This window comes from Trachypithecus francoisi, unplaced genomic scaffold (genome assembly GCF_009764315.1).
Source record: "Trachypithecus francoisi isolate TF-2019V2 unplaced genomic scaffold, Tfra_2.0 Lachesis_group18, whole genome shotgun sequence".
Lineage (NCBI taxonomy): Eukaryota > Metazoa > Chordata > Mammalia > Primates > Cercopithecidae > Trachypithecus > Trachypithecus francoisi.
The window spans coordinates 71,543,227-71,563,004 of record NW_022681463.1 but is presented as its reverse complement, the minus strand read 5'-3'; the positions used below and the strand labels follow the sequence as shown (position 1 = coordinate 71,563,004).

Genomic DNA, 19,778 nt, shown 5'->3' with positions numbered 1-19,778 from the left:
TTTTGGGCTTATTTATTTAATGTATCAGTATTCTTTTATTTATAAGCTAATTTGATACCATATAGAAACAACATATAACATAATGCATGTATATGCATAAACAAGACAGTTGGATCAAACTTATTTTCCTGATAAAATTAGAACCTGTTCACATAGCTAAACTTTATTTGCCCTGATAAGCAAAGCAGTTTCCATGGCACTTTGATTTTAAAAGACCTCTTTCATTTTTTTTTTCTTCAGCCAGTAACCTTAAACTAGTAATACCATGAACAGTAAGTTTTATCTCAACACCAGTAGAAAAGTCAGCAGATTCAAAGTAGTCAGGAAGAAAAGACAGGCAAATAACTTAGAAGTTTGTATGGCAACCCTTTGGGGGCAGAAGAAGAAAGAGGGTTTGACCGTAATTTTTTTCCATGTGCCATTTTTCTTCAGGTTTTCTAGTTTATGGAGTTGCTTTGTTCTAACTGAGTGTGCAGATCAACTGCTCTGGAGCTCCCATAAGGCTCTGCTGTAGCCATCACAGTCTTTAACCTCTGTTAAGCCAAATATTGAAACACAGACCAAAAATACAGACAGATCAACAAAAATCAGAACTAGACCAGATTATCTCAGTGGCTGCAGCTTTTTAGTATTGCCTTAATTCTTTGGGACTTGAATATACACCAGATTTGGGATTCTAACCTGACCAGAATCCCCCTTGGGTAGGACTCAAACTCACAATCCTAGACAAGGGTGGGACTCTCATCCACAATCCTAAACCACAGGGTGGGACTTGAACCCACAGTCCTTATGATGAGTTCAAAGACAATTAAAAGTACAGGTGCGTATTAACAAGGTACTCACCAGAAAGATGTCTAATCCAGAAGCAATTTCTTTTCCCAAAGGAAAAGTGCCAAGGGAGCCTGAAGTGCCATGGTAGAGAAGCAGGAACCCTATAGTTGAGCCTCTGAACGCACTAGTCTAGGTGGCCACTCAGGATCAGTGTAGGGGGTCTGCACACCACTAGGGGCAACAGTACCTTGGACAGGCTGTTCGTCTCACCTGGGGTTCTAGTTTGTTATCAAGCAAAAGGGGTTCACTGCCCAATGTGCTGGAAGCCAATACTGACACCAAGTTTTTGAAAAAAAGAAAAGCTTTATATTAAAAGTCACCTCTGAAGGAGACAGGAGTCAAGCTCAAATTTGTCTCTCTGTGCTGGCATTAAAGCAGTATTTTTATTAGAAAAGGTTCAGGGAGTGGATTCTGAGATTAGCAGGTGATTGGTGCAAGGAAAAGGGAGGTCTGGAAAGCCCTTGGACATGCACAGTTATTTCTTCATGTTAACTCCTGAGTTGCATGTACAAAACATGTGGTGGAAATTCAGGCTATGACATCAGCAAGCTTATTGTGTGCAAGCTCCAGTCAGCCATCTTAGTTCCAACCAATTTCCGCCAGGATTTTCTAGATCTCACAAGTGGAGGGAGTTTCAGTAGCTTAAATTTCTTTTCTTATCTGCTATCCCGGAACTCAAAAATTTCTGTCAGTTACTGGTTTCTTACTCTTTGCGACTTTCCAGACCTCCCATTTCCATCTACCATCACCTACTAATCTCGGAATCTACCCCCGAAACTTTTCTAATAAAAATACTGCCTTAATGTCAGCACGGAGAGACCGATTTGAGTCTGACTCTTGTCTCCTTGGGAGTTGACTTTCAATATACAACTTTTTCTTTTTTAAAGAACTTGGTGTTTTAGTGTTGGCTTCTACTGCATTGGGCAGTGAGCCCCTTCAGCTCTATCACACTAACTCCAGGTAGATAGCATCAGAATGAAATGGAACTGTAGGGCACACAGTTGGTGTCAGAGAATTAAGGAATTGAGTAGTGTCAGAAAACACCTCAGACTACACTTTCTCGCTTGGTGTGGGAAGAGCTCAGGTTGTGTTTCCTTCTTCTTGAGTGACCGAACTCCAAGAAGATGGCACTTCTGGAGAGAAACTAGGGGTCTCAACTTAGCCTGGCAGTGAGAATACAAACGGCAGCTGGGATGACCCAACAGGGGGCTCATGTTTGAGCTATTGTGTGTCACACTGACCCTGATCAGCCAAGTAGTCATAGCCCCCACAGGCTCTTCCTGCCTGTCAGATGCCTCATTCCCACCTGTGATGCTCAGAGAGAAACCATGAGCCCTGAAAAACACCCTATTGTTTTGTGATGTCACCTCTGGAATGTTCTGAGTGTTTTGGTGACCAACTTCTGCATAGGACCTATACCTGGCAACTCACATTGGTATGGCTTTTTACTTGAGATAGAAATAATCATCTTAAGCAAGCGGGTACAGTTATCTCCGCGTCAAAGACCTTCAAAAGTCTTTTACATCAACTATAATATCTAGCTTAATATCTGTTCAGAGATTGATAAACCGTCATGCCAGATATCGTCTACACATTCTTCCAGATTTTCATAATTGTGCATAATTGACAAGAGGGAAATAAATGAGTAGAAAGTTCTATGTTTTTTAGGTGAGCAACTGAGGCCCAGAGGATGAGCTGGGAAGCAGCAATCTTCTTCTTTTCTCTTTTCCACAGCACTCAAGGCCAAATTTTACAAGAAAAAGAGATACCAGATCTGAAAGCCTAGAAATTCCAATCAACGTGGTTCTACCTCAGGTAGGGATAATCACAGAGGATGTAACCTATCAGTGTTAGCCAGAATAACCCCCCACCTCCTCCTTCAAAGCTCTAGCAAGATGTAGAATAAGCAGAGATAGGGCTTCAGGTTCTAGTTTGGGTTGGCTGCCAGCAGGCAGCGTGCTGGGGAAGGCCACATAGCCCCTGTGGGTCTTGGGTTCTTTTTCCCACGAATGAGGTGGCTGGGTCAGATGATTTGGTGAGAACTTCCACTCCTAACATTCCAAGTTTCTATGATACTCTGAAGTAACCCAGCCTTCTCAAAACGAGACCTTTTGGTGCTTAGTGTTGTGCATTCACTTCGGATTTCTAGAGGAGAATTAGAACTGGGACTTGGAATCAAATGCATAAGAATGAATCCATGAGAAGAAAACCTCATTCATGGACAAAGGGGTACAGAGTTACTTGGAGGTGTCAAGAGAATTAAGCCCTGCTATGCACCCAAGACAGATGTAGGGGCCATGGGCACGGATGCTTTTGCGGTCAATGAGTTGGTGAAGTCCTCACAGGTTAGAGATTCTCAGGTCTCCTCCTGCCTGCAATCGGCTCTTTCCTTAGTGGAGTCCTCTTGATTGAATTGTGTCTACTGATGCTATGTCACAAAGGGGTGGCTTTGCTTTCTCCAGAGTCACCTAAGGCCTCATTGGAAGACCAGGGCCATGCAACCAGAGGGGCTGAAATGTAGGATGGAGGAATCCAAAGCAGAGGTAACTTTCTGAGAGCTCTGTCCAGGGATGTGTAGGAGGAGGACTGACCACTGGTGAGCATTCCAGATATATAATTGTAACAATCTAGGCAAGTATGTTCAGTGGGAGACAAACATATGGAAGAAGAAAACATCCTGGATGTTTATTTTCACATTATCTTTCTAACTTTGTAATGAACAGTCACTTTTCTATGACTTGAATCTTAGCTAGAATATAAGATAACTTCCCCCTGATCATTCGACAGGATAACAGGCTGTAGGAATCTTTTTGGGCCTGATTCTTTCCACCTGAAATATGCAGGGAGTTGTGTTGGCCACTGCTCCCCCAAGAGTGGGTGTTACTGCTGTGATGCCTCATGGCCCATATAAACCAATCTTTTCTTCCAGAATCCTGGGGCCTCTCAACTTTACATGCTTTGAAAGTACCTCAGATGGCTGAATGTTCTCTGATAGTAACCCTCAGTAATGTTGGCAAAGTTGGTGTTTAAGAAACTTGGTCAGGCAGAGGATGCCAACCTAGGGGTGGGTGTGAGGGAGGGGATAGGATTTGAAAGAGTAGTGGTCATGTGATAGAGAAATTGGAATGATGTTTCCATCAACACCCACTGTAATTTTCCCTCCCCAGCTCCCAGAAACAGCCCAGCAATCAAGAAGAGAATGTGGTTTAAGACAGCTCAAGCTTGTCTTGGGGCTGCCTGATTCCTGTTCTGGAGGACCTGGTGCTGATGCTGGGGTCCTGTGGGGCAGAGTGGGTGAAGAATGAGAGGATATCTCCTGTCTGGGCACGTGTACTTCCCACGGGAAGGTGTATACACCTGCCAAGAGGGCACAAGCCATGCACCAGGTTTTGGACACCTGTCAGGATGCTCAAGACTGGCACTCTGGGGGACGGGTATGGGTGTCTACAAGTAGATGATCTGAACCAAAATACCACCAGGGCTGCGAGAGGGACCAATGTGCTCACTCGGCCTCCCTAAATGAGATGGTGCATGGCTTAGGGGACAGGGTTGATCTGGGAAGCAAGGAGAGGAAGAAATATTGACTGAATGTTAGTGCGATCATGTGTTGGGCACGGGGCCAAGTAAGTGTGAGGTAGAGATTTTACAGGTACAGGAACTGGCAACCCCAGGAACCCCACTAGTAATGGCAGAGATGGAGGAAGGGGCTTGAACTCAAATCAGTGCCCATGTTCTCCGCTATACCAGGGCACGTGCCACTAAGCTGGGCCATGCTGCATCTTAGCTCTGTGGTTCTTCTCTTGCTCTTTGGAGATGGAGTCTTCTCCCCGCATTTTAACCGCTCATCTCTGGGCTTCTTATTTTGTATCTGCCAAAAGCTACTCTATTCTGGGATGGAGTCCACGTTCCATTTGTTTCAGAAAGGACTTGTGGTGACAGCTCTGTCTCTAGAACGAGCTTCTGCTTCCCAGCTCCCAGTCCTGCTGTGTGTTTAGGCTTCTAAATTACATGGCAAATGCCTGTAATCACTACTTGTTATCACCCTTAGGTCTTTTCAGGACTCATTGATTTCCCGTTTTTCTTCCTCACATTAAATATTTGTGTTTTCTGATCTATTTCCCTCCAGCACATTAACTTGCAAGCCATCAATGTCATTTCCAGCCCAAGCTAGCTGATCTCCTGGTTCCTTTTGCACGTAATGATTCAGTTCTCAAAGACTTTCACATTTCCCCAATGAGCATGCTCTGTGAATTTCATTAAGGCATTGTTTACTCCTAGATCATTAATGAAAGAGCTACACCAGGTCAGACTGAGCTCCAATAGCACACACCGGTGCTGCCTTTATCCTTCCCAGTTGCCTTTTCTCCTTCCCCTTTGTTTGGGCTTGTTCCTCAGAAGCAGTGAATTCCTGCTGACAGCACCCAGATCGCCGCCAGTTTGAATAACGGTTCCCAGGAAGATTTCACGAGAGTCTCTGTTAAACAGTATGCAAACCTACTACATATGACATCTTCTTTATCCTGTTTGCTGTTAACGTTGTCATTCTATCAACATCGATCACATTTACCTTGTGAATTATCCTTTTACCTGTTAGTATTTATTAAAACCACCACTGACTTTGCCATGGTACCAGGGAGGTGAATTAATGTAAAATAATGATAATGAGACTCAGCCTCGTCATCTCATATGAAAATCAGTAGCATATTTGGCTTTTCCTTCCAGAATCCTGGGGCCTCTCCACTTTACATGCTTTAAAAGTACCTCAGATGGCTGAATGTTCTCTGATAGTAACCCTCAGTAATGTTGGCAAAGTTGATGTTTAAGAAACTCAGTCAGCAGGCTTGGACTCTATCAGCAGTGTTTGGACATCTCTTCTGGGCTGTGGTAGCCACATTTTTTTCAGGGGTGGAGAGACGTCAGTGTGTCAGCTAAGCCTGGCTAGTTGCTGTTCAATACCATCCCCAAACCCTTTGGATGGGAGACCACAACTCCAGTAATTCCACCCCAGAAGGTCCCATCCAGAGAGACCTGTTGCTACAAGTCCTGTAGCACCAGTAAGGGATTTTGGTCCTTTCACTTCCCCTTTTCTCTTTGCCCTTTGGCCTCTGCTTTTTGCCTCCCTTCTTTCAATTGTCCCCTTCCCTATGTTCTTCACTTGCCACCAGGTTAGTGATCTGACAAAGACACAGTTGTTGGCAGATTTCAGGCATTTTCCTTCCGTTTACCAGGGAGGGCGCCAGACCTAATGCTAAGAAAGAATTCTAATCCACAGGTGGGACTTGAGGCTTCTGTGAAGGCGATGTTCATGCCCAGCGCCCTTCCTGGATCCCTGGCACTAATGCATCATTGGGTTACAGCTATGAGCACATTTCCCCAGAGGACAGAGTCTCTTGGCACCTTTCTAGCACCTGATGGGAAGGCATGATGAGCCCATGACCAACTTATTCCCCTTCTGCATCAGCTGCATATCCCATTCTTCCATGAAGAAGCCAATCTTTTTCTTTCCTACCTACGGGATATCTATGTGAGGGCATTTCCTAGAGACCAGGAAAGAGACAATCTTTATTTTTTTTCATGGTCAGTTGCACCATGCTACACAGACGGTACCTCCCAGGCTTAGGAGAACATTACCGGGGTGTTCTTGGGGCTTTGTATTGGCAAAGACCTCTTGTCAAAGGCTAAAGGATATCAGGGCAGGTTAGCTTGGCCCATGAAACCAATCCAGTGATACCACTGGTCAAGGAGTCCTACTGAGAAGGAACTGGCTTCTAACACAGGCCAAGGAGGTCTGGAATCCTGGAACTGCATATGTTCGCTGAGCTCAGATGCTCAGTTTTTGGGTAGCCCTTTTGTAAAGAAATATACTCCACGTTGCATAGCGCTTTAGGCTGGGTATGTTTAAACTTTACCAGTGGAACTGACCATCTGTTTAGTTTTTATGACAGCTTGCCTACCACTTTCTTGTCCTCTTGCAACCCCAGGAAGTAGGCAGAGCAGCCATGTTTAGGCTTATTTTAGAGGTGACATTCAGAGAGGCAAAGTGACTTACTCAAGAGCAGTCAAAGGAGGGACTTTTGAGCCCAAAGTTACCAGAAATTTAGGGCCTTTACCCTCATTGGATTATATATTCAAGATGATATATAAGCATGCTTGTGTGCAGGGTGTGATGGGAGCTTCCTCTAAGGGAGTACATGGATGAACCTAGGGGTTTGTGGAATTCACGTGAGGAAAACTCCATGCTTATAGATTTTACATCATACCTTAGTAGCTTTGCCCTGGGACTATTTTAAAGTCTTAAAGTATGAATGGAAATGAGGACATAGCTTTATCAAATACACTAAATATATTAAGGCAAAAGAAATGGCCATTTTTGTAGGCCAAAAATGGTAAAATGTTAACAGTTTCTTATGGTTCAACCTAGTATTTCCTCCCAATCTTGCAGTGTATTTTGGTTGATTCAGTTATTGGCAAGGAATGTGAAATTTGCTTTCTAATTCCCAAGACTTGGATGTCACAAAAACAAGGGATAGATCACCATGCTTAGATAATTGCGACTTACTCATATGGGGAGAGGAGAGGCCTGGTTGTAAGAGAGCCATTGCAAAGGAATGATATTAGTACATGCAAAATAAAATATCTGAGCATTGTGAAGTGCTAGAATAAACGTGGAGTTTGGAGTCAAATATCCTGATTTTAAACCCTGGTTCCACTCCTTTACCAGCTATGTAATCTTAGGCAGAATCATGCCAGTTCTTTTGGGTAAGACATTACATATGAATACAGAAATCAATTAGCATATAACCTGACACATTATAGTCACTTGGTGTTATTTTTTTTCTGGTTCTATATAATCTTTCTCTAAAGAAATGCTAAGCAATGTCTCTTCTGAAAGCAGTAGTCCTTCTTGCATGTCTGCAGCTCTTTATAAACAAAGAAAATGTTCCAAGTCTCCTTTTGTTTCTGAACAATGAACCCTCTGAGAGAAGTAGGTCAGATGTTGGTGACCTTGTTATAGAGGGTTTACAGGTTGTGCACTGCAGTAAGAGTGAATAGTGCCTTCTAGAGTTGGGCATTTCAAAAATATATGGGTTGGCCCTGATTCATGTCAACATCCACATTTTCTAGGAACTGAGGCACAGAAATGAAGTGACTCTGTAAAGGTCATGCACTCATATAGTGCAGAGCCAGAACTCTCTTCAGATGTTATCATTTCTAGTCCCCTATTCCCCAAACCTTGCTGCCTGCATTAATGCTTCCTGCATTTTGACTTCTCTCATTTGCACCAAGAAGTAATTGGTTCTATTCACTGATTCTTCAAATCAACTGGAAATTCCCTGAGGGCGGGGTCTGTGAGCTTGGAACACAGTAGATGCCAAATCAATGTTAGTTGATTCACTGACACTAATGTAGGGGAAAAACTGGTGCAATAACATTTTGAATGGGTACATGACTAGGGTGAAGAATGTTCACAAGGCCAAGAGCTTTCCTTTAAGGACTAAATCCAGCTAGCTCTGATCAGAATCAGAGAAATACCATAGGAAAAAACAAGTTTGTTTTGGATCAATGTTTTCCCAAAGTTCAATCATGAACCTTCTCATATCTAAAAATGCCTGTATATGTAATATAGGTATGTTTTCCCATTACTTATTAAAATAAATATATGACTACTGAAAACATTTTAAATATTCTAAGAAACTAAACCGTGAGGAAACACTGGACTTGACCACTTTCTTGGCCCTGTCTGGGGATAGGAGGAAAGATAATAGGACTCAGATGTTGGAGAAGAATTTGGTTTCCTGTTGAGAAAGTAAAGGGAACTTATTAGTCCATCAGCATTTCCTGGATTAGGTGCTGTGGGCATGTAACAAGAGAGGGCACAAAGCCTGCTTGGGAAGAGGTGGCCATTTAGGGGAGAGGACAGGATGCCAACTAGGTTGGTAAAAGAGGCCTGCTAGGGTCATAGTGGTGCCAATTTACAAATGTGAATCCACTGGACCAGAGAGAGGCCAAGAGGGCACTTAGAGATAATGACTCTTACCCTTCATTTTACAGAAGTGGAAACTAAGGCCAGAGAGTGAGTGGATATGAGCACGGTCACCTGAATGTGTAAATAAGGACCAGGGCCCAAACACCCAGGTTGTCCGTGGCTAGGGATCCACCACATGTTAATGTTTTGTTTAGCGTATTTCTGTTGAGGGGTGGCAGAATGTTCCTTGGGTGCCCAGTTTGGAAAGTGGATGTAGAACACAGACAGCTGAATGCCATGAGTTAAAAGCCATCATGGGCAGGGAGAAAGCATCCATGATTCTTCTTTGGACCCTTAGTTGGATCAAGAAGATTGCCTCTCTGGCTGAAAAAAAATGATCGTTAAAAAGAAATGAGAATTGGGGAGATTTGAACATGGACTCAGCATTCGCAGATATCGAGGGATAATTGTTAAATTTCAAAGGGATAATAATGGTATTGTGATTCCGTTAAAGAGACACATATTTATGTATTTGTGGATAAAATGACACAATGTCACTTTGCTTTAAGAGAACCTAGTGGTAGGGGAGTGGTTGTGGAATCAGGTTGAGGCCTGGTGAAACAAGCGTGGCCTTGATTTGATACTTGGTGCAGCTGAGTGATGGGTACATGGACATTTATTAGACTATTCTCTCTCTTTTTGTGTGTGTTTGAACTTTTCCATCATATAAAGTGAAGGAAAAGATATAATGATCCCCAAAGTACTGTAAGTCTTTTGATAAATCCATGGTGGTTTCCCATGTGTGTACTTCACACATAGAAGGTCAGCGAGCCAAAAGTGAGTTTGTGTCTTACTGAAGGAGCTAGTGCTGGTTATTTAACTTCTCTGAGTTTTAGCTTCTCCATCTGTAAAATAAGAATAGTAATATCTTATATGTCAGTGTAGTGAGGATAAATGAATTTAGTAGGTAGAATGCTCAGCTCAGGACCTAGCATGAAGTCGAGACTCAATGTTTGTTTCCTTCTTCCCTTTCCTTCTCAGAACTGGGATGCACATGTTGACTAAAACCACATTTTTCCATGTTGATAGCTTCTGGTGTCAAATCCTGCTGAGATAAAGCATTGGTTCTAGTGCAGGGATGGAGGGGACCTCTTAAGATTCATTCCTGCCGGGCGCCATGGCTCACGCTATAATCCCAGCACTTTGGGAGGCAGAGGTGGGCAGATCACAAGGTCAAGAGATCAAGACCATCCTGGCCAACATGGTAAATTCCCGTCTCTACTAAAATACAAAAAATTAGCCAGGCATGGTGGTGCGCGCCTGTAGTCCCAGCTACTCCAGAGGCTGAGGCAGGATAATTGCTTGAACCCAGGAGGCAGAGGTTACAGTGAGCCGAGATCATGCCACTGCACTCCAGCCTGGCAACAGAGCAAGACTCCATCTCAAAACAACAACAAAACAATAACAACAACAAAACCATTCACACCTTATTGGCTTTGACTAATCTTCCCAGAAATCCTGGATCTCAGGACCTTAAACCTACCAGAAAATGGTCCAGGTTATCCACCGTGAGGTGCATTCTGATCACAGACAGCTACAGGAGCCAATCTGGTTTCCCAATTGAGAATTGTGAAAACCATGGAGGCTGAATTTTTTAAAACTAAATAAGATTCCGATTGCAGAATGCCCGCATACCCTTGCTATCTGGAAGATTGAGCATATCCTTACAAAGTTAATGACATGTGCTTATTGCAAAGTTAATGGCATAGAACTGCATCTTCTATTTATCTAGCCCTTTAGGTTTTAAAGAATTCTAACCAACTTTATATACCATGCAAATTGTATTTCTCTCTCTACATACGCATACACACATATATAAAATGTAGCTAGCCTGACTTGTTTTTTATTTTCTCTATCTGTACAGTTGTGAAAATAACCTAAGACACAAGGAATTGATATCTGGAGAACATTTTGATATACCTGGATGAAGCACTTTTGGTGTATTTGGAAGTAGCTATCAGGATCTTTCTATTTAAATTCATTGCTGCAATCATCGCCTCTTCTCCAGTGTGCACTCCACTTGCTCACTTCTTTTTGAATACATCTTATAATTCTTGAATTAGTGAAATCTACTTTTTTTGATAACAATACCTTACGGTTTTTTGGCACTTTGTTTTAAAAATATTTTTGCATTTTCTCATTTAATCCTCACAACAGTGTTGTGAACTAAGCAGGGCACATATTATTTCCATTTTACAGGTATACTTCATTGGCTTTTCAATGTTGGAGGGTGCCTTTAAGATCATGGAGCCCAACTCCCTCTTTTCTACGTGTGAAAAGTCTGGGGGTCAAAGAGGATTAGAGAGCACTCTGGTTTCAAAGTACCCATCAGTGACAAAATCAGGATGAAAATTCTTGTGACCTTTCAGTCTTTAAGGCTGGTGCAACCCTCACCTAAGCAAATTGCATATTCTACTTGACTTAGAGCTGTCCTAACCAGCTGCAGTCAGGATCACCTGAGGGAGCTGGTTAGAAATGCAGATTCCTGGGCCACACCCCAGTCTGAGTGAATCAGATTCACAATGGGAGGCTCAGAAATCTGCATTTAAAACTCACTGGGGTTATTCTTCTGTACTGGGATGTGTGAAAGCTACCAACTCATTGGAGTTAAGCTCTGTGGATCTGAACCTGGTTTTATGCTGTGGTCTTGAGGTCTGTGGCCACCATCATGAATTCTTCAGGGTCCTTGGCTGGCTGTATCACCACATGTTGAATGCTCATTGCTCAGTGATATGTCTGGGATGGTTTTTCTTTCCTTCCAAAATTATTAGTTAGACTCTGCTTTGAGTCTAGCATTGCGTTGGAAGCTGGAGTGGATGTTTAAGGGGCTGCTAGCAGAAAAGACTCAAGGGTGGCTAAGAGTGAAGGATATGCCCAGATGGGCAAGAGAGAAGGCTAGGCTAATCAATGGCACCTCCATTTTGGACACAGCAATTTGGGTGGCTGTTTGGATGATTCATGCTGCTTCTCTGCTCATGCTAAGTGAGAGTACACACCTGCGGGCAGTGGCCCTTGAGAACAGTGTTTGTTCCTCCTTTAGGGTGACAGAATGTGCTAGAGCCCATGCTTAGTGCTTTTATACATTACCTTTTTTAATCCTAAAAATGTCTCTATGAGGCAAGGAGTAAATGCAATTATCCCAATTTGAAATTGTGGAAATTAAAGCTCAAATAACTTGCCCAAATTCTTGTTAACTGGTAAGTAGTGAGGCAGAGACTCAAAATATTTGGTTGACTCTAAAATCAATGCTTTTGACCTCCATAATATATAACTGTTTCTCATTATTCATGGATTCTATATTTGTGAATTTGCCTACTTGCTAAAATGTGTATCCACCAAATCAATACTTACAGCACTTTTATGGCAATTCTCAGACATGCACAGAGAGGTGAAAATTTGAGTTGTGTAAGGTTGAGTCCCCAGCCAAGGAGACTTCTTGTTTCAGCTCTCAGGCTAGAAAATAGTGTCCATTGCGCAATCTGGTGCCACTTTTTTTTTTTTTTTGCCTTCTTGTGCATGTTGTTGGCGATTTTGCTGTTAAAAATGGCTTCCGCACCATTCCAAGACAAGTGCTGTCTAGTATTCCCAATCACAAGAAGGCTATGCTGTGCCACATGGAGAAAACACAGGTGTTAGAGAAGTTTTGTTTGGGCATGGGTAACAGTGCTGCTGACGTAAGTTCAATGTTAAAGAATCAATAAACAATACGCACTAAATTAGGTTATGTATTGTTTGGTTGGCAAAATTGTGACCACAGGCTCCCAGGAATGTAACCCTCTATTTCCCGTAGAAGCAATGGTTCTATATTTGGTAATTCAGTGTTGGAGATGACTTAATAGAACAGAACTCACTGGAATGACAAGCATCCGCCACATTTCCTTGTGAGGACCTCAAGAGGCAAAAACGCCCACTGTGGGCAGGCCAGACCATCAGACGGGGCCTATCTGGGGATGTCCTGGCCCCTTACTTTGTCAGCCAGCCCCGAGTGTGTCAGTCCCATCGTTAACGCTGGGCTTTCCCATTCTCTCCCGCAGAGGGGCACAGCCGAGCCCTTCCCGAGGCTCCACAACTTGTACAGCACCCCTCGCTGCGCGCAGCAGGCTGCCCTGCCCCGGCTGAGCCGCAGGATGGCGAGCCAGCACTCCTACCCGCTGAACCGCTTCTCCTCCGGGCCCTTAGACCCCATGGAGCGCCCCATGTCCCAGGCCGACCTGGAGCTGGACTACAACCCGCCGCGGGTGCAGCTCAGCGACGAGATGTTCGTGTTCCAGGACGGGCGCTGGGTGAATGAGAACTGCCGCCTGCAGTCTCCCTACTTCTCCCCATCCGCCTCCTTCCACCACAAGCTGCACCACAAGAGGCTGGCCAAGGAGTTCGTGCTGCAGGAGGAGAACAAGTCTCTGAGGGAGGAGAACAAGGCCCTGCGCGAGGAGAACAGGATGCTCCGCAAGGAGAACAAAATCCTGCAGGTCTTCTGGGAGGAGCACAAGGCCTCGCTGGGCCGGGAGGAGAGCCGGGACCCCTCACCGCTGCCGCAAAAGGACAGCGCGTCCCTAGAGGTGGTGAAGAAGGACCACGTCGCCCTGCAGGTGCCCCGCGGCAAGGAGGACAGCACCCTGCAGCTACTCCGGGAGGAGAACCGCGCGCTGCAGCAGCTGCTGGAGCAGAAACAGGCCTACTGGGCCCAGACAGAGGACGCAGCCGCCCCTGCCGAGGAAAGCGAGCCCGCCCCTTCGCCCCACGAGGAGCCCTGCAGCCCCGGGCTGCTGCAGGACCAGGGCTCCGGCCTCTCCTCCCACTTCGAGGAGCCCAGAGGGCCCCCGGCCCCTCAGGAGGACTCCAAGGCCCTGCGCGCCCTGCGGGAGATGGTCAGCAACATGTCTGGGCCCTCCGGGGAGGAGGAGGCCAAGGCGGGCCCGGGCCTGTTCCAAGGCTGCCAGCCCCTGCAGCTGCTGAGCGAAATGAGGCAGGCGCTGCAGGCCCTGCTCAAGGAGAACCGACTCCTGCAGGAGGAGAACAGGACCCTGCAGGTGCTACGGGCGGAGCACAGGGGCTTCCAGGAGGAAAACAAGGCCCTGTGGGAGAACAACAAGCTGAAGCTGCAGCAGAAGCTGGTCCTCGACACCGTGACCGAGGTCATTGCGCGCATGGAGATGCTCATCGAGGAGCTCTACGCCTTCATGCCGAGCAGGAGCCAGGACCCCAAGAAGCCCAGCAGGGTCTGAGGCCTCCGCCGTGCACCGGGAGGCCGAGTTTGGGACACCGAACACTGGGCAAAAGACAATCCCCTGCCTTCATTTGTCGTCCTCGCCTTTCCCAACCAGTTCATACCTATTGAAAAGCAGCGTTAGCGGCCTTCCTAAACTCATAGTATTAATAAAGGTGTGAGGAGGCTGGGGCCAGTTGACACCAGAATGCTGCCTTTTTCTTTGGGTTTTTTTGTTTTGTTTTGTTTTTGTTTCATAAAAGATATACAATATTTTAGAGCAGTTTTGGCTTCACAGCTAAATTGAGCAGAAAGTACAGGGAGTTCCCATAGACTCCCACTCCACAAATGCATAATCTCCCACATTATCACCATCCCTCCAGAGTGGTACACTAGTGACAGTCTTTGAACCTACATTGACACATCATAATCATTCCAAAGTCTGTAAGTTTGCATTAGAGTTTGCTCCTGGTGTCGTACATTCTGTGGGTTTGATCAAATGTATAGTGACATGTAGCCACCATTGTAGTACCATATAGAGTATTATAGAGTATATGTAGTACCATATAGAGTATTTTCATTGCGCTAAAAATCCTCTATGCTTTGCCTATTCATCCCTCCCTCCCCCTCCAACCTCTGGCCACCATTGATCTTTTTTTACAGTCTTCATAGTTTTGCTTTTTCCAGAAAGTCATATAGTTGGAATCGCCAAGTGTGGAGCCTTTTCAGGTTGGCTTCTTTCTCTTGCATATGCATTTAAGTTTCCTCCATGTCTTTTCATAGATTCATAGACAGCTCATTTCTTTTTAGCACTGAATAAAATTCCATTGTCTGGATAGATCCCAGTTTATCCTTTCATCTACTGAAGAACATCTTGGTTGCTCTGAAGACAATTATGAATCTGGCTTCTTCTCTCCTTTTTTCCCCCAGTCTCTTCTTTATCTCTGCCTTCATTATTGTCTCTGTTTTTCTCTTTCAGTTCTTCCTTTTTTTCCTTAGTTTTTTCTTCCTCCTCTTCTCTTTCTCCTATCCTTCTTGCTCCCTCATCATCTCCAATTTCTGAGGCTATAGGGGTGGGGATAGGTCTATGGGGGAAGAAATCACCCTAAGCCAGGGCTTTTCAATTGTGCCATTATTATTTGGGGTTGGACAAGTCTGTGATGGGGGCTGTCCTGTGCATTGCACAATGTTTACCAACATCCCTGGCCTCTACCCACTAGATGCCAGTAATAGCCACCTGGCTCCCAGCTGTGACAACCAAGTATGTCTCCAGATATTGCTGAACGTCCCCTGGGGGACAAATTTCAACACTGCTGTAGGTTTCTCCAAGTACCATTGATTGAAACACAAGCCCTAGAAAAACACTGAGAAAATAAAGGTTTGCACAGAGGAAATGCTGCTAGAATCCCCTCCGGCAGATTCATAATCGTACTCTGATTTGTAAGTCCTAACAAGTCCTACAGTGAAGTAATCTGCTTATCCTGGGTGAACCCATAATTACCCAATTTTATGTGATCTTGAAATCTTTTTCTGTGTTTTCTCTGTTATTCACCCAGTTTGGGAATGAGTGCCCTGTGCTCTCCCCAACCCCAGGCTCACTTCCCTAACCCTGGATTCCCTCTACTTACTCATGTTTCACACTTACCAGTTGGCTGCAAGAGAGGAGGGTGGTTGGCTGTCAGGTTTACTGGGGAGCAGGTGCAGAGGTTCAAGATTTGTTGTCCTGGGCTTCAATGCCCATTTCAAAGTTGGACATACTTTAAAGCCAAGAAATTGAAAGGTACACTTAGGTGACTATAAAAGGGAGTTGGGCAGTGGTTCCCAAACTTTGCTGTGTAGTGGAATCACCTGAGGGTCTTTGACAAATACTGACACTTGGACCCCACCTTAGACATTATGATTTAATTGATATTGGCTGTGACAGGGCAGCAGGGCATGTAAAAGCTCCCCAGGTGATTCCAATATGTAGCAAAGTTTAGGAATCACTGTATAGGACAGTTAAGCCTTCTGATTCTCAATGTAATGCTCCATTCATGCGGTTAAGGAAAGTTTACCCATTTTGCTGATGGGAAAACTGATCTTTATATTGAGACAGACAAGAGTTTGAGATTGGAATATCGTCACTCCTCATCCATTGTTCATGCTGGCTAAATTTCTGAGACTTGAACAAGTCAAAGGCAGTCACCCACACCCACAGAACTCTTTGCACCCCACTTTTCACTTGATATGACCTCCAGTAATCCTCAGAGCCGTGTAAGGAAGGCAGTATCATTTCTTCCACAGAAATGGAAACAGGAACTCCAAGGGATTTGCAGGGGTTAGCCAGCTAATAGGAGCCAAACAGGGACTTCAATGTATACCAAATGACTGCAGATCTCAAATTCCTTCTATGAGATCAGATTGCCAAGTAACCCTGGTCTCTGAAAATTAAGTTTAAAAGTGGCTTTGGGACCAGGAGTGGTGGCTCACCTCTGTCATCCCAGCACTTTGGGAGGCTGAGATGGGCAGATTACTTGATCCCAGGAATTTGAGACCAGCCTGGGCAACATGGTGAAACCCTGTCTCTACAAAAAAATACAAAAATTGGCTGGGCACAGTGGTGTGTGCCTGTAGTCTCAGCTACTCGGGAGGCAGAGGTGGGAGGATCTCTTGAGCCAAGGAGGTTGAGGCTGTGGTGAGCCGAGATCACAGCACTGCACTCCAGCCTAGGTGACAGAGGCTCAAAAAAAAAATTGTTTTGCTGTCTGTTTCTCAGATTTAGGAACTTGTCAAGTCTTACTCAAAATAGCATCAGAAATTCCAAAGAAGGGAGAACAAAATGACAGGAGAATTTCCTATCACTGACTTCACACCTAATTTTCATACAGGGCAGGTGACTGATGTCTTCACAAAGGCTAAATCATTTATCCCCTCTTGCCACCAAAATCTGAAAAATGGGAAGTTGCTGTTGATAGGCCTCTGGCCCTTTGCTATTTTTTGCCCTCCTATATTTGGTAAATTCATCATTCAGGGCATCATGACGTACCACACTTTGTTTAAGTCAGTATAATAACCCTGGAGTATAGAGTTCTTTCTTTCTTCTTTTTTTTTTTTTTTTTTGATGAAACCAAATTGATTTCTGTGATTCCAGACAGTGACAAGACAAAAGGCACATTCCCCATGTTTGTGTTACAAATATTTAACTTGGATTAATGTATATAACAACAGTCTGATGTTTTCTCACAAGCTCACAGAACTCAGAGAACATAATACTATTTAACAATGTCAACTTTCTCTGTCAGGCATAATCTAAATGGGTGGAAAATTAGCAAGATGAGCCATAAAATATCATTTTTATGGAGTGGGGGAGATTTACTTCAAAACAATGTTTCATTGTAGAATGCAATCTGTCATAGATTAGTTAACAATCTAGCAGGGTCTAACCTCTTGTGGAACGGAATGAAATTTCGTTCTTCAAGGAGAGTGTCCTTTAAGCATCTAGGTTCCTTTCTCAGCTTTTTCTTTGTCTGCCTCCTGGTCTAACCTTAAGTCCTTCTCTAGGAACCAAAGTTGTTTCCTCTTGCAGGGCAGGTCTTGGCTTCATTCTAAACATTCAACTTTTCCTATCTTCTTCCATTCGGCCCTTGACTTGCCTGGCTTTCTTGATTGCTGGAGTAAACCCTCCTGCTGAGTTGGCTGAAACCTGTCAATAGGTCTATCTGGTTCTGTAAGTTGTGGATCAGGTCAAATAAAGAGGAACATTCAACAACAAAAATAAAATCCTAAGCCCCCCAGCCAACTGAATAGGCCTCCCTTTCTTAGCCAAAGAGACCTGAGAGGAACCTGAAAAACTGAACTTCCAGCCACAATGGGAAGGGAGGTCGGATGTGCCTCATAATACTACCCCCTTTTGGAGTTTAGGCAGAACTGACCAGCATTAACATTGAAATAGAGATCACCAGACTGACAAAACAGACTCTGTGGCAGTAAGATACCAAATTCCAACCTTCTAGCATAGCATCATATGACAGCAGACCCCAAAAGAAATAAAAATATTTTACCCCAAAATACATTTCTTTGACATATTTTGAAATGGCCCTAAAAAACTGTCTCTTGAGGGGAGGAGGCAGAATTTGCATCTACAGAGAATTTTCATTAATGCAAGTAGGGCTTCCCTTTCTAGGTCTTTCTCATATCTAGGAGAGATTAAATGATAACCTGACACCTTTAAGGTCTGAAAAGAGACATTTAATATCTATTCTTGCTGAAGTCTGCTACTGGAAGCTTCACCTACGTAATAAAAACCTTGGTCTTCACAATCTCTCTTTAACAGAAGCATTTCTTTCTACTGATTTTGAATCTTTAGACAAAGCATAAATTTTTCAACCAGTTGCCAACCAGAAATTCTTTGAATCCACTGGTGAACTGTAAGCATCCCTCCCATCCCACCTTTCATGCCACACACCCCCGCCAGGTGTATATGGGATGTATACCTTCCATGTATTGATTTATGATTTTACCTATAATTTCTGTCTCCCTAAAATGCATAAAACCCCAATTGTAACCCGACTGCCTTGGGCATACTTTCCCAGGATCTCTTGAGACTGTTCCCTGGCTGTAGTCACTTACATTGGTTCAGAATAAACCTCTTTAAATATTTCACAGAGTGTAGTTTTTCTGTTAACACAAGTTAATGGAATCTCCAGAATTAGTTTGGGGAGGGAGTTTCAACAGGGAAATCATCTATGCAGGGATGGTCATCCAGAGCTTAGCAGAGAGTGCCAACAATAGGAAACAATCAAAACAACTCTGAAGGAAATGCTGTTGGTTTCTGTATGCCTCAGATTCCATTCTTGAACTCTTCCCTTTCTGAGGAATTTCCATAAAATAGGGTGACCTCAATCTGCGTGTTGCCAATGCTTGCTGGAGTCCAGTGTTAAGCTGGGCAGAGCAGGAAGCAGCTTAAAGGAGGGTAAACTGACACAATGTATCTGATGGAGGAAGTCGAGATTCCTAAATCCTCCTTAGTCTCTGTCAGCATATTGTCCTCCATATTGAATTTCTGATTCATCATGGGAAACATCTTTTACTGGGGAGCCATGTCACTTTCAGAATATTCTGTGTATTCCAAGAACAGCTGCTGGGAATCAGCTTTCTTTCCATTCATAATATTGAGCCTGAGTTGGTCTCCCAGTCCTTTTTCAGCAGACAGAATGCTTGTGCTTGGAGTTGCCCACCTCCTTCCTCATTCACATGCTGGTCTTCTCCAATTTGAGCTCTTATCAGTTTCTCCGGGTAAACAATTCTTTCCAGATTCGTTACCCTCTTTGTTCACTCAAACAATGGTCTTTGTAACTAAGAACAAACTTAGAAGCAGGTGACAGATTATTTTTAATGCTGTCAGGACAAGTGGCTAATTTATGACATTTTCTTTTTAAGCTTGCCTTTATTCTTTGCAGATAGGATGACTTTTCTTTGCAGATAGAAATCCTCGCTCAGTGGGAACATTAAGTCCAAACTTTTTCCAGCAATTGGTCAGATGTCACTCAGGGGTGCTGTGGGATGGAAGAGAGTTTCTTGGTTGTTATTTACTTTATGTGGGGTTATGGTTTGATGGTTTTCACCTTTTCCCTCTCCTTTAATCAATCACTAGATAACTGTTGATCCTATCTCCTATATAGACCTCCTATATATCTCTTATATTTCTTTCTATTTCCATGGGCTCAATCCCAGTCT

General features: G+C 44.0%; 1 protein-coding gene across 4 annotated transcripts; it reads left to right on the top strand.

The window, feature by feature from the left end:
* Nucleotides 1-2,074: 2,074 nt before the first annotated feature.
* On the top strand, nt 2,075-14,269 carry CBY2 (chibby family member 2). Of its 4 annotated transcripts, XM_033176962.1 has the most exons (3): nt 2,075-2,266; nt 2,566-2,646; nt 12,892-14,269. In XM_033176962.1, the coding sequence occupies exons 1-3, from the start codon at nt 2,192-2,194 to the stop codon at nt 14,080-14,082; spliced, it is 1,347 nt and encodes a 448-aa protein (XP_033032853.1). In that variant the 5' UTR covers nt 2,075-2,191; the 3' UTR covers nt 14,083-14,269. The 4 variants fall into 4 exon arrangements, with proteins under 4 accessions (XP_033032853.1, XP_033032854.1, XP_033032855.1 ...); XM_033176963.1 differs by lacking the exon at nt 2,566-2,646; XM_033176964.1 differs by lacking the exons at nt 2,075-2,266; nt 2,566-2,646 and adding an exon at nt 3,298-3,374.
* The last annotated feature ends 5,509 nt before the right edge of the window (nt 14,270-19,778 follow it).